The sequence below is a fragment of the Scyliorhinus torazame genome, chromosome 12 (assembly GCF_047496885.1).
Source record: "Scyliorhinus torazame isolate Kashiwa2021f chromosome 12, sScyTor2.1, whole genome shotgun sequence".
Classification (NCBI taxonomy): domain Eukaryota; kingdom Metazoa; phylum Chordata; class Chondrichthyes; order Carcharhiniformes; family Scyliorhinidae; genus Scyliorhinus; species Scyliorhinus torazame.
Window position 1 is genome coordinate 38,333,729 of NC_092718.1, and position 15,311 is coordinate 38,349,039.

At 42.4% G+C, this 15,311-nt stretch overlaps 1 protein-coding gene across 2 annotated transcripts in view; it reads right to left on the reverse strand.

Moving 5' to 3' along the window:
* Positions 1–3,942: 3,942 nt before the first annotated feature.
* The window catches only part of rnf111 (ring finger protein 111), a 195,989-nt gene continuing 184,620 nt past the window's right edge, over positions 3,943–15,311 (reverse strand). The window contains exons 11-14 of one of the 2 annotated variants that reach the window (XM_072470709.1): positions 6,109–6,201; positions 5,887–5,982; positions 5,590–5,693; positions 3,943–5,112 (exon numbers count right to left, since the gene is read on the reverse strand). In XM_072470709.1, coding sequence (XP_072326810.1) covers positions 4,995–5,112; positions 5,590–5,693; positions 5,887–5,982; positions 6,109–6,201 — 411 coding nt within the window. In that variant the 3' untranslated portion in view covers positions 3,943–4,994. Of the gene's footprint in view, positions 5,113–5,589; positions 5,712–5,886; positions 5,983–6,108; positions 6,202–15,311 lie in introns of both variants that reach the window. The other variant, XM_072470708.1, reaches the window with a different exon arrangement.

Below are 15,311 nucleotides of genomic sequence, written 5' to 3' on the forward strand. Positions count from 1 at the left end.
TAAAGTACATTAACTGCTCTATCCTCATCTGCACTTAGCCACATGCTCAAAAAATTCAATTAAATTTGTTAGGCATGACCACCCTCTGATCAAACCTTGCCTCCCCAAGTGGAGATAGATTCTCTCCTTCAGCGTTTTCTCAATTAGTTTTCCCACCAATGATGTGAGACTCACTGGTCTGTAGTTCCCTGGTTTCTCCCTACAGCCTTTCTTAAATAGTGGGACCACATTCATGGTTCTCCAGTCCCCTGGCACCGCTCCCGTGGCCAGAGGAGAATTAAAAATTTGGATCAGGGTCCCTGCAATCTCCTCCCTCGCCTCCCACAGCAACCTGGGACACAATTCGTCCCGACCTGGATATTCCTCCACCTTTAAGCCTGCCGACTCCTCCAATACCTTGCCCCTCCCTATGACAACTTGCTCAGTAACCCCAGAGTCTCTCCAAGAGTTCCATATCTGCCTCCTCATTCTCTTGGGTGAAGGCAGATGTGAAATATTCACACCCTACCAATGTCCTCTGGCTCCACCCAGATTCCCCCCCGTGGTCCCTACACCCCCCCTCCCAGTTATCCTCTTCCCACTGATATAGAATATCTTGGGATTTTCCCTGCTTTTCCCAGACTTGCCAGATGTGAATTTGGCAATATTTTAGTTCACAAAACGGAGTACTTCTAATGGGTAACAACTACATCTGTATCAAAAAAGGTATACACATAATCGAATAGTCAATAATCCAGTGTATAGATTATCAAAGCTATGCTCTAATACAAGGCTTGGTACAAGAAAAAAAGCTGTGGGGCTTGTCATATGAATCTGCTACAACCTCTGTGTTTGAACAGAGAAGCCAACATTATTCTGGTTACAATGTACGTCTTTCACGTTTGAGGTTTAGAGAGAAAATAAACAATGAGATTAAATAACAATCAGAAAACAGTAGTTTCACAAAGGATAACAGAAGCAGCATGGTGGCACAGTGGTTAGCACTGCTGCCTCACAGCGGCAGGGACTCGGGTTCAATTCCAGCCTTGGGTGTAGTTCTTTTTCTTTATTTTTAAAATAAATTTAGAGTACCCAATTCATTTTTTCTAATTAAGGGGCAATTTATCGTGGCTAATCCACCTACCCTGCACATCTTTGGGTTGTGGGGGTGAAACCCACGCAAACACAGGGAGAATGTGCAAACTCCACACGGACAGTGACCCAGGCCCGGGATTGAACCTGGGATCTCGGCGCCGTGAGGCAGCAATGCTAACCACTGCGCTACCATGCTGCCCCAACTGTTTGGAGTTAGCATTTTCGCCAGTGTCTGCGTGAGTTTCTTCCGGGTGCTCCGGTTTCCTTCCAGAGTGGTTAGGTGGATTGGTCACACTAAATTGCTGCTTTTGCCCAGGGTTTAGGTGGGGTTACAGGAATAGGGTGGAATGCTCTTTGAGGGTCGGTGCAGAGCCGATGGGCCGAATGGCCTCCTCCTGCACTGTAGGGATTTTACGATATATGGCACAGAAACAGCCCAACTAGTCCATGCTGTTATTTATGCTCCACTCAAGCCTCCTCTTACTTTTGTCAGGTGTAGTTCAATAATCAGCAAAATGTTTACCACACATCTTCATGGAGATGTAAATTTGAATAATCATCTAGCATACAGGTTTTATTTGTGACAAAAAAAAGACCAAGCATAGAGCTTTATTGCATAGTGGAGATGAAACAATTTTGACCCCCTCAACTTTCTCTCCTCCTTGCTGGGATATGGGTTGACTGACATTGGGCATCCTCCTGCCTGCACATGGAAACGAGATTCAAAACTGTGATTGTAAGTGTACTATTTCACCATGGGGAGAATCATAACCGAGCTCAATCCGCTCCTCACACATTATCCACATGTGCACTTTCCAGAAAAGGCCCCGGGATCACTTAAAATTCAAAGTACTTGATAATTTTCTCCCATTTCATAATCCAAGGCTGTTCTTATGAAAGTTCATCAGTGTTAACTTTGTTTCTTCCTCATGCCAGACCTGCTGAATATTTCCAGCAATTAAAAAAAATACTCGAGAACCTTTTGGTCTGCTTGACTTCCTGTTACATGTGGTGGTTTGGCGTTACTAATGTAGGAAGAGTGATGGGGAACAGTTGGGAAAAAAAAAATAACACCAATCACAAATTTCTACTCCCTCCAAAATGTTTCCTTCTACACTTCACTCAGGGAATCGGGAACTCTCCGTTCTACTTTACAAGGCCGAGTATAATAGTATGCTTCTTGAGGAAGCTTTATAAAAGATCCTTTCTTTACCTCTTATAATGGTGCACCTACAAGTACAGTTTAAACAAAAAAATAACAAGGCACCATGATAACATCATCAAACATTGGATTATGTTTAATTGGAGACGTTTGGAATTAAGTGCAATTCTAGAAAGGTTTGAGATCTTCAGCATGTCATCCAAGTCATCCCGTAGAGCTGGGGCAGCGTGTGGCACAGTGGTTAGCACTGGGACTGCAGCGCTGAGGACCCGGGTTCGAATCCCGGCGCTGGGTCACTGTCCGTGTGGAGTTTGCACATTGTCCCCATGTCTACGTGGGGCTCACCCCCACAACACAAAGATGTGCAGGTTAGGTAGATTGGCCATGCTAAATTGCCCCCTAATTGGAAAAAAATAATTGGGTACTCTAAATTTAAAAAAAAAAGACCTGTAGAGCTGAAATATGTACCGCTAAAGGAGTGTTACTAAATTCCAGCCCTTTGATAACCACACATGCAGGTAAATGTACCTTTTAACTTAATTCAAAACAATAATCTCTTTGGTCAACTAGAGCCTTCAACTGAACGATCCCAGTCAGAATCGGGCCATTCAATGACATCGCAAACAAGTATCCTGCAGCAAACTAGTTTCAATTTTGCTCAGTAGAAGAAACTAAAGGAACACTGGTCGAACATGGCATAATGATGTCTCCTGGCAGAAAGCTAGTTAGCACTAATGAAGTCACCCATAAAAACATTTGCCAGCTGCACATCATAAACTCCAGTATAAACAGCATCTAGGTTGGGTTAAATTGACACCATGGCATTCTGCTGACTAGTTTAATTTTCAGGGGATCAATAAGTAAATCACAGCAATAGAGATTTTGCATGCTTGTGTGCTGATTCATTTCAAGACATTTTATGTATTTTGGTCTTTATTAGATGTAACATTAATTACGTTATTATGGCTGTGAAATTACTTTGTGGAAATATAAATGCTTAATAAGCCATCATGATAAAATCCTATTGCCCATAACCTTAACAGAGCTGTTGATTATTTTAAATAACTGAACAAGTTTCTTAAAATGGTGTACAAAAGAAATTCACATTAGATCTTTGCATTGAAATATCCAAGTGCCATAATTTAAATGCCCATAGGCTTTGTGGCTAAACCCCGCCACATGGGGTCTCTTTACCCAGCATTTGGTGTTTTAAAATGACAGACATTGATCACCTGACAAATGCCTAGCATTGAGCAGGTTTTTTTTTTCTATAAATTTAAAGTACCCAATACTTTCCCCCCCCCCCAATCAAAGGCAATTTAGCGTGGCCAATTCACCTACCCTACACATCTTTTTGGGTTGTGGGGGTGTGACCCACGCAGACACAAGGAGAACGTGCAACATGGACAGCCACCTGGGGCTGGGGTCGAACCTGGGTCCTCGGCACCATGAGGAAGAAGTGCTAACCACTGCGCCACCGTGCTGCCCACTTTGAGCGGGTTTTTGATATTTACAGGTCACTTTGTTACTATATAAAAAGAAATCCACAACATCAATTTCCTCTCTTTGCCACTCGTAATTTATGAAAATAGAACAGGATGTAATCAGAAACAACCATCCACGGTAGGAATATTTAACATAACCTGTGAATTTTTTGATGCAAGCAGAAAAACATTGAATAGAAATGACAAAACAGACAGCCAACATGGAGTTAACTATCTTTATTAACTTTAAAACTAAGACCCCCTGAAAAATTCATCCAGGGATCTTTACAAATCTGTCAATGCATGGATACCTGCCATTGGTACTGCATTCCAACACTTCACCTGAATCTTTAACAGCCATCATTCTGCAATCTGCCTTCAAATACATTACCTAGACGTGCTTATTGATGACTTCATACAGAACCTTGTTCTACAATCTGACTAGCTCACCATTACCAATCATCAGATGTGCAAGTATACGCAATACAGCTAATTTCGATAACATTAGTGTTCGAGCTGTTTAATGGCGGCCAAACAGCTAAAATCGTAAAGAATAGGGGAAACCAAAATTAAACCAAAAACAAAAAAAGTGAAGAAAACTATGAAATAAAAAATTTGTGAACCCATTAGTCTTGTTGAATATTGACATTCTTAAAAATTACATCTACCACTGTGCCAAAAATGGATTTTTATTTTATTAAAAACCTAAACAGTTTATATGGTTGGATATATACTTCTTGTAATGGCAATTGGTTGGGACAGGGTCCCATTAATTGGTTGTTTGCTGTCTGACAATTAATTTCTACAATACAGCAGCTGTTTTCCTAATCACGGAATGTCTTGATATTCCTCCTTAATGAACAGATCACAATCTATATACACAATCTATTATAAATGTTTAAATTAAAGTCCAGGGTTAGTGACTGATGACATATTCTATTCCAGTAAAGCAAGGCATCATGAAAATGACTTTGTTTCTATCTAGAGCAGCTAATCTTGCCTGCAAGTCTGAGGACATAAAGCCCGTTATGTGCAAAGAAATGCAATCCAAGGAACCATGCAAAATAAAATGACTTGGAAAAACAAAAAGCCACGTAAAAAGCTTCATAAATACATTAAAATTTAAACTCTATACTGAAATATCATTGTAGGCCTAGCATAAATTGTACTATGTGGCGTAGCCGCACTCTAGGTTCAATGCTTTTGAATCTGCGCAGGTTATTCATGCCATCTTTGGTTGACTGCAGTACAGAGGAGAGTTACTGAATAAGATGTCAACTATCTGCAGACAGCTGAGCCTCAATGTCCACTCTGCATATGGGGCATTTCTTGTTGGTAGTCAGCCACTGGTCCACACATACTTGATGGAAGAGATGCATGCAGGGAAGGCGCCTGTATGAATAGAAGGAAAAAAAAACATTGTATTAGTTTTACTTCGATATGTACACATTTTGCCCAAAAGGGACTCTCAACATGAGTATTACCTTTAAGTTTTTAAAATATTTATTGGCATTATGGGTTAATTGATACTGCAACTAGTTTATCGGGTTCTTAACAATTCCAGATTTTAAAAAAATGTCACAGTTCAAAAATTGATTCATTAAAAGATCAGAGACATATGGAAGAATACGTTTATTGACAGAGAGGTGGAGTACTACACACGATCCAATTTACACAGTTTATTAACTAGAAAGGCAACTCGCCAATCTCCTGCCTTTTGCATCAATGTTTGTTTGACAGTGAATTAAGATTTTTTTGAGATTGAATCCTTTCTTTAAAAGGAATAAAAGACACAAAATCTTCCAGACTTGGAATGTTGGTATGTGTTGATCTGAATTAACTGAATATTTATCTACGAAACTGTCTTACCTCACATCTTCTCCTTCTTCTAGAATAGATAGACAGATGGTACATTTTTCCTCAGTGTCATCCTCAATTCCATCATCATCTTCCTGTTTGTACTGCAGTTTTCTCTGTAAGTCAGTTATCACCTTGTTACCACAAATTCAAGTTTGTCAGGTGGTTCAACCAGAGAGATCACAGAAAGCATTTGCAGTAATCATTTTAACAAATTTATGAACATTAAAAAGTAATTTGTAAGATGTTAGTACAGTTTAAAAGTTCAATTGTTTCTATAACAAATCAAAAATAAGGAAGTGGCTGTACCTTTTTATATTTGTGTGGGTATGTGCATCTCTCAATTGTACCCTGTGAGGCACCTCGATTAACATTGCCCAGTCGTTCTTCTAAATGCAGCAAATCCTGTGAATGAGGAAGAATAACTTAGCATACACGTTTTAATGTGTACATACTCACATTCCTCAAGAACAAGATTTATCTCCACTTTAATCTAAAACTGTTATATTTCCTGATCCTGTTAATACCAACCTCATAGGTGGCCCGGAGTCCTGGAAACCTTCCTTCCAGCCTTGAAGAAATGTAGCGGATGTGAGGGTAGCCTGCCATGTCTGGTGGTACAGCCTATGCAAGGAAAAAATAATTTAGGCAATTGAGTTAAAATATGTTAGAATAGTCTTGAAACTTCCAAGGTTAAGTCTGTACAGATACTGTCCTTCTATCGATATATTATTAAAACATTGTGTATGCATTCAATTCTGGTCTAACCTCCTGTCTTTATGTCAACATTTTGCATTAATATTGTCCATGCCAACATTTTTAATGGATTTCCTATATAGTATGTACACGTGTGTGTGTGAGTGCGTGTATAAAATAGATTTGTAGTTCTGGCCAATAATTGGGTGCCATGCAGCAAATATCTTTAATTTCTCTCAACTCATGAACATTGGTTTGACATCAGTAATAGAAAGATGCTCGAGGGAATAGTTAGCGATACAATATATGATGACTGAGATAGAAAGGGGCACACAATATGGCTACAAAAATAAGAGGTAACGCCGAACAAAGTTGATTGCATTTTCTGAAGTCACCAAGATGGTGGGTGAGATGAATTAGCCAGACTTACAAAAGGCTTTTAAAATTTATTAATTTACTGGATGTGGGAGACACTGGTTAAGCCAGTATTTATAGCCCGTCCCTAGTTACCTTCGAGAAGGTGGTGGTGAGTTGCCTTCTTGAACCGCTGCAGTCTTTGAGGTGTAGGTACACCCACAGTGCTGTTAGGGAGGGAGTTCCAGGATGGGAACAGCGATATATTTCCAGGACAGGATGGTGAGTAACTTGGAAGGGAACCTCCAGGTAGTGGTGTTCCCAGGTATCTGCTGCTCGTCCTCCTAGACGGTAGCAGTCGTGGGTTTGGAAGGTGCTGCCTAAGAAACCTTGGCGAGTTACTGCATTGCATCTTGTAGATGGTACACACAGCTGCCACTGTTCGGTGGTGGAAGGTCTGAATATTTGTAGGAGGAACAATCAAGTGGGCTGCTTTTTCCTGGATGGTGTCGAACTTATTCAGTGTTGTTGGAGCTGCACTCATCCAAGCAAGTGGAGAGTATTCCATTACACTTCTAAATGCCTTGTAGATGGCGGATAGGGGGGGGGGGGTTACTCGCCGTAGGATTCAAAGCCTTCGACCTTCCCTGGTTGCCACAGTATTAATGGGGCTCGTCCAGTTCAGTTTCTGATCAATGGTAACCCTGAGGATGTTGATTGTGGGGGATTCAGTGATGGTCATGCCACTGAATGTCAAGGGGCGATGGTTAGATCCTCTCTTGTAGGAGATGGTCATTGCCTGGCACTTGTGTGGCACGAATGTAACTTGCCAGCCCAAGCATGGATATTGTCCAGCTTTTCCTGCATTTGGACATGGACTGCATCATTATCTGAGGAGTCGCGAATGGTGCTGAACATTGTGCAGTCATTTGCAAACATCCAACCTTCTGACCTTAGGATCTTGAAGCAGCTGAAGGTGGTTGGGCCTAAGACACTACCCTTATTTTTCTTCTTTTTAAAAATAAATTTAGAGTACCCAATTCATTGTTTCCAATTAAGGGGCAATTTAGTGTGGTCAATTCACCTACCCTGCAGACCTTTTGAGTTGTGGGGCAAAACCCACGCAAACATGGGGAGAATGTGAAAACTCCACACGGACAGTGACCTCGGCGCCGTGAGGCAGCAGTGCTACCCACTGCGCCACCGTGCTGCCCCAGGACACTACCTTGAGGAACCCCTGCAGTGATATCCTGGAGCGATATCCTGGAGCTTCAACCACCACAACCATCTTCTTTTGTGCCAGGTATGACTCCAACCAGCGGAGAGTTTCTCCATTAACTCCAGTTTTGCTGGGGCTCCTTGATGCCATACTCAGTCAAATGCTGCCTTGATATCTTGATGTCAAAGGCAGTCATTCTCACCTCACCTCTGGCATTCATCTCTTTTGTTCATGTCTGAACCAGGGCTGCAATGAGATCAGGAGCTGAGTGACTCTGGCAGAACCCAAACTGAGTGTCCGTGAGCAGGTTATTGCTGAGTAAGTGCTGCTTGATAGCACTGTTGGTGACTCATTCCATCACTTTGCTGATGATGGAGAGTAGACTGATAGGGTGGTAATTGGCTGGGTTGGATTTGTCCTGTTTCTTGTGAACAGGACACATGGGCAATTTTCCACATTGCCCGGAATGAAAAGATTCTCAACACGAGGCTTCCTTTAATCCATCTCATTGCTTGCTCCAAAAACTACTTCAAATTGAACCCAATTCATGGTCTCCACAAGAGAGACATACAAGATCCAAGCTGACAAGAAAAGGCATTGCACATTATCTTGGGCTTGATCTTAGCCAAAAGACCGAGAAGCGATAAGAACAGTAATATATTGAACTGATTGAGAATTGCCAGAGGACTTTAAGGAGAAGTAGTTACAGATTAATTTGAATACGTTCAGAGAATGCACATTACTGGCATTCTACAGACATTGATCATTAGGACCATTACTCTCAACTGTTTTTATTCACGGTGTAGAATGTGTCCAGTTTTGTGGATGATTCGGAGGCTTAGAGAAGGGTGTAAGATGGTCACAAGACCAATTTCCAGTTGAAAGCATCTTAGCTATGAAGGTAGGCCATAAGAAGTGGGACTTTACAGTGAACATCTGGAATTAGATCTGTTTCCGGCTGGGGTGGAAATTGTATTTACTTAGCAAATGCAAAAGTCTCTACGCCAAGTAGTTTCTCCCAGTCCTGCTGTGTCGAGTGCGGATAGGCCTCCACTCAATTGGTGAGTTGGACATTCTCCTATGTTGTGGTGCATAGTCTGCTCTCTCCCAAAGGCACACAATGGGCTGACACTAATGCCCCATCTGTTGAGCTTGGCCAAGCAGGGACAGTGGCCGGTCCTGAATCTGTTATGGGTGGACCACCCTTCAAAACAGGCAGCTGTTGGGTTGGGTTTGAGACCAGGTGCTTGTTTGTCATGTCCAATCACTGAAAATCACTTTGTACAAAAGGTATATACTGCATAGAATTATCAGGGCCAGAATGTTTTTCTGGATTAGCTTCGATTGCCTTAGAAGGTGGTGGTTGGGAATAGGATTTGACAGATATTTCCATCAACACTGGACTGGGTTTCATCTTTCCCTTTGCCTCTCTCAGGAGGTCAAATGATTATGGGATGGGGTGGAGAGCGCATTCCATTGCGTGGGACAGGCTGGATGGACCAGAGGGTCTTTTCCTGTGAGTCTGTGTTAATAACATCTTGTATATGCTTAAAAAAAAAAAAAAACTTGATTCACAAACTGATGGTGGGAAACTTTAATAGGTTAATCAACAAAGCACATCATTAGCGTATCTCAACTTTGTCATGGGCTAATATCTACTGAGACCTGGCTTTTTAAAAAAATGTTCATGTGATGTGGGTGTCGCAGGCTGTGCCAGCATTTATTGCCCATCCCTAATTGCCCTTGAGGGACAAGTGAAGAGTCAACCACATTGCTGTGGGTCTGGAGACACATGTAGGCCAGACCAAGTAAGGGTGGCTGATTTCCTTCCCTAAAGGGCATTAGTGAACCAGATGGGTTTTTGCAACAATCGATAATGGTTTCATGGCTATCATTAGACTTTTAATTAAAATTTTTTATTGAATTCAAATTTCACCATCGGGATTTGAACCTGGATCCCCAGAGCATTACTCTGTGTCTCTGGATTACTAGTCCAATACGGCTGTGCCACCATCTCTCCAAGGGCAATCCCATCTGTTTCGATCAAGTTCCAAAACTCCGAGTCCTCTACCACACTAATATCAAGGTCAATGGTCTCATTTTCAAGCCTTTTACTTTTTTCCTCCATTCTGCATCTTCAATTTCTCAGAATCTGCCTTACTGGTTGGGCTCCATTCCTTCCACTCTAGCAGCTGTGGCCAATTGGTAATATGCCCATGCTTCGAAAACTCCCTTCCTAATCCACCTCCCATTTCTTTCAAAAGGCTCAAAAGAAAATTTGCTAACCTTCCTCAGTCCTGCCTTCAAATTTCTCCTGCCCCATTTTCCTCCTCACCATCAAGGGTCTAAGAAATTTTCAAATGTGAACACTGCTATGGAAAATGTAAGCAGTTCAAGAGCAATTTTTGTCTTGCCAATTCTATGATGTATACCGATGAATAGAATTGAACGGCTGCATTAATAACTTTCCAATATTGACACCGCCCAACGAAAATTTAAAGTGGAGTGTGGAACAAGATTAAAAATATACTGAATCACTTGGAACTTCCTTAAACAACAGAAGGGTTTGCATTTAAAACAGTAACTTATTTGTTCTCCCCGCAGTAGCTGACTGACCTGATGTGTGTTTCCAGCATTATTTCACCTGCAATAATATTCATTTTGTAGCTCCCAAGCAGCTTAATTCACTTAATTAGCCAAGTAATGGCCAAGATGTTAATCCAGCTATGGGGATTAGAAACCATAGGAAATGAAGCAGAAACTCTAACCATAAGCCTCGTAACTATAAGCCTCATTTCATTGATGTGGCCAGATATCAAATGTCTGATTTAGATAGTAATAGGTTACCAATACTTTCATTCTGAAACTATATATGTAATCAACCTTGAGTTTAAAATCAGAAACAAAAGATTAAGCTACACTTAAACTTTTGAAAATTGTGTGCATTATCTACTTCTGTAGTTTGTGTTGAAAATTATATTAACTTTTGCTTAATTCTGGCCTTCTTTGAACAATTAAATCCCAAAGCGTTCAGCTGCTTTTATTTTGAATTAACTTCAGCTCTGTGGTTGAACTAATTCCAATTTAGTCATCTGAAATTTCAAGCTTCTTTTTTTGAAAGATTAACAAGGTTTTACCAGCCGCAAAAGAATTTTCGAATAATATTTAACTTTTCCATTTTGGGTGGTAAACAGCACCCAAGGAGAAATGCTAGAAGGTGGCGCTTATTCAAGGTTTCTGCCGGCATTAACACCCAGTCAACAATTATAATCTTTTACTTCCTACAACTGTCATTGAAATATCTCCAAAAATATAGTTCCCAGTAACCAATTCGAGTATGGAGATTGAAATTTAGTTCTGGACTTTATGTGCATTTCAAGCTGAACTGTGTCTAGAAATGGACAAAAATTAGATGCTGAATTAGAATTTTAAGCTGATGCATTTGACAGCAGCTCATCACTTTGCAACTTGGATTTGTTTTTTCGTCCTCTTTGACACTGCTGAAGCTGAACCAGTTTATTTACAACCCCAGCATTGTGGGATCCGCGCTGAGTGTGCAAACCTCATGTCTTCTCCATCATCAAGAATGTTCATTTGCACCTCAGTCACATCGCCTGACTCCTCCCCTGCTTCAGCCCATCAGCTATTGAAACCTCGTGCACGTATCCGTAACCTCAAGACGAGTATTCCAGATCTCACTAGGCTGGCTTGCCACATTCCACTGCCCACAAACGTTAGTTCATCTAAAACTCTGCTGTCCGTATCTGAACTCTCACCACGTTCTGTTCCCCTGTCACTACTGATCCAGATCACCCCTTGTTTTCAACAATGCTTCAAATTTAAAATGATCTTAGTATTCAAATCCCGCCACAGGACTTTGCCCTTTCTGGCCTCAGGAACCTTCTTCACAACTCCTGATAATCTCTGTGCGCCCCCAATTCTGACCTTCCATTCAGCACCTTCTATTGTCCCACCATTGGTGGCCATGCTTTGAGCTGCCTATGTCACAGGCTTTAGAATTCTCTCTCTAAACACATCTGCTGTCCTTTCTTCTTTGAATCCTGCAACTGCCTGTCCTAATATCACCATGTGGGTGGGCATAAAATGCTCATTTCCTAACATCCCTGTGAAGAGCCTGGAGACATTTTACTCCACTAAAGGCTGGCGGAGGTGCAGTATTGCTGCTGAACTAACGATCCAGGGTAATGCTCTGGGGGCCCAGGTTCAAAATTCAAGTTCAAAATTCAGTAAAAATCTGGAATGGAATTAAAGGTCTGATGAGAATAGTGAAACCATTGTTGAAATAACTCATCTGATTCACTAATGTCCATTTGGAAAGGAAACCTGCTGTCCTTACATGGTCTGGCCTACATGCTCCAGACCCACAGCAATGTGGTTGATTCTCAAATGCCCTCTGAAATGACAAAGCGAGCCATTCAGTTGCATCAAACTGCTTCAAGTTAACAAAAAGGAATGAAACCAGACTGACCATCTGACAACAAACCTAAGCACCAGAAATGACAACAGCAAACCCAGCCCTGTCAACCTTGCAAAGTCCTCCTGGCAAACGTCTAGGGGCTTGTCTCATAGACCAGTCAAGCAACAGCCTGATATAGTCATACTCACAGATTCATACCTTACAGAATGTCACAGACACTACTGGCAGGACAGACCCTGCAGAGGAGGCGGTACAGTCGTGAGGAAATTGCCCTGAGAATCCTCAATATCTGGACCCCATGAAGTCTCATCGCACCAGGTCAAACATGGGTAAGAAACCCCCCCTGCCAATTACCACGTGCCATTCCGCTCTCAGCTGATAAACCAATTCTCCTCCATGTTCACCACTTGGAAGAAGCACAGAGGATGGCAAAGACAGAGAATGTAATCTGGGTGGGGGACTTGAATATCTATCATTAATAATAACAATAATCTTTATTGTCACAAGTAGGCTTACATTAACACTGCAATGAAGTTACTGTGAAAATCCCCTAGTCGCCACACTCTGGCGCCTGTTTGAGTACACAGAGGGAGAATTCAGAATGGCCAAATTTGAAATTCAGAATTGCCTAACAGCATGTCTTTCAGGCATTGTGGGAGGAAACCGGAGCACTCGGAGGAAACCCACGCAGACACGGGGAGAATCAGACTGTGACTTGTGAGTGACTTGATAGTGCCATCACAGACCAAGCTGGCCGGGTCCTAAAGCTGATAGATTGGGTCTGCGGCAGATCGTGAGAACAAAAAAAAAGGGAAAAACATACTTGACCTCATCCTCGGCAACCTGCCTGCCGTAGCTGCATCTGTCCATGACAGTATCTGTATGAGTGATCATCTCGCAGCACTTGTGGAGACAAGGCCACTTCTTCACATTGAAGAAACCCTCCATAACCTTGTGTGCCACTACCACTGTGCTAAATGGGATAGACTTCGAACAGATCTAGCAACTCAAGAGTGGGAATCCATGAAATGCTGTGGGCCATCAGCAGCAGTAGAATTGTACTCAACCACAATCTCCAACCTCATGGCCCGACAAATCCCCCACTCTACCATTACTATCAACCAGGGGAGCAACCGTGTTCAATGAAGTGTGCCAGGAGCAACAGCGGGCTTACCGAAAAGCAAGGTGTCAACCTGGTGAAGCTACAACACAGAATTACTTGCATGCCAAACAGCAAGTAATAGTGCTAAACAATTCCACAACCAACAGATCTGATTCAAGCTCTGCAGTCCTGCCACATCCAGCCATGAACAGTGGTGGACAATTAAACTCAGTGGAGTCAGCAGTTCCACAAATATCCCCATCCTCAATGATAGAACAATCCAGCTCATTTGTGCAAAAGATAAGGTTAAAACTGTGCAACAATTCTTAGCCAGAAGTGTCGAGTGGATGATCCTCATCTGCCTCCTCTGGAGATCCCAGATTCACAGATGTTAGTCTGTCACCAATTCGATTCACTCCATGTGATATCAGGAAACAGTTGACAGCATTTAATACTGCAAATGTTAAGGTCCCTGACAATATTCCGGCAATAATACGGAATACGTGTGCTCCAGAACATACTGTACCCTAGACAAGCTGTTCCAGTGCAGCTACAATACTGGCATCTACCCGGCAATGTGGAAAATTGCCCAGGTATGTCCAGTACACAAGAAACAGGACAAACCAACCCAGCCAACTACAGCCCCATCCGGCCAATTACAGCCCCATAAGTATATTCACGATCATGGAAGGGATCATCAACAGCGCCATCAAGAGGCACTTGTTTAAGAGGCAGCACGGTGGTGCAGTGGGTTAGCCCTGCAGTCTCACAGCACTGAGGTCCCAGGTTTGATCCCGGTTCTGGTTCACTGTCCGTGTGGAGTTTGCACGTTCTCCCTGTATTTGCGTGGGTTCCGCCCCCACAACCCAAAGATGTGCAGGCTAGGTGGATTGGCCACACCAAATTACCCCTTAATTGGAAAAAATGAATTGGGTACTCTAAATTAAAAAAAAAAGAGGCACTTGTTTAGCAATAACCTTTTCACTGACACTCAGTTTGGGTTCTGTCAGAGTCACTCAGCTCCTGACCTCATTACAGCCTTGGTTCAAACATGGACAAAAGAACTGAATGCCAGAGGTGAGGTAACAGTGACTGCCCTCGACATCAAGGCAGCATTTGACCGAGTATTGCATCAAAGAACCCTAGCAAAACTGGAGTCAATGGGAATCGGGGAAAACTGTCCGCTGCTTGAAGTCAAAACCCTGACACAAAGGAAGATAGTTGTGGTTGGAGATCAATCATCTCAGTTCAAGGACATTACTGCAGGAGTTCCTCAGGGTAATGCCTGCGGCATAACTGCCTTCAGCTACTTCATCAGTGGCCTTCCTTCCACCATAAGGTCAGAAGTGGGATGCTTGCTGATGACTGTACAATGTTCAGCATCATTCATGACTTCAGATCCAATGCAGCAAATCCTGGACAATATCCAGACTTGGGCTGACAAGTGACAAATAACATTCACGCCACAGAGGTGCCAGGCAATGACCATCTCCAACAAGGGAGAATCCAAACATCACCTCTTGACATTCAATGGAATTACCATCACTGAATCCCCCACTATCAACATCTTGAGGGTTTCCATTGACCAGAAACTAAACTGGACTAGCTCTATAAATATGGTGGCTACAGGAGGTCAGAGGCTAGGATTCCTGTGGCTCCTGACTCCCCATAATCTGACCATCTACAAGGCACAAGTCAGGAGCATGATGGAATACTCTCCATTTGCCTCTATAAGTGCAGCTCCAACAACACTGAGTAAGTTCAACACCATCCAGGACAAAGCAACCCATTTGATTGACACCTCTTACTCAAACATTCACTCCCTCTACCTCTGAAGAACAGCGGCTGCAATGTGTTCCATTTATAAGATGCACTGCAGGAACTCACCAAGGCTCCTCAGGCAGTTCCTTCCAAACCCATGACCC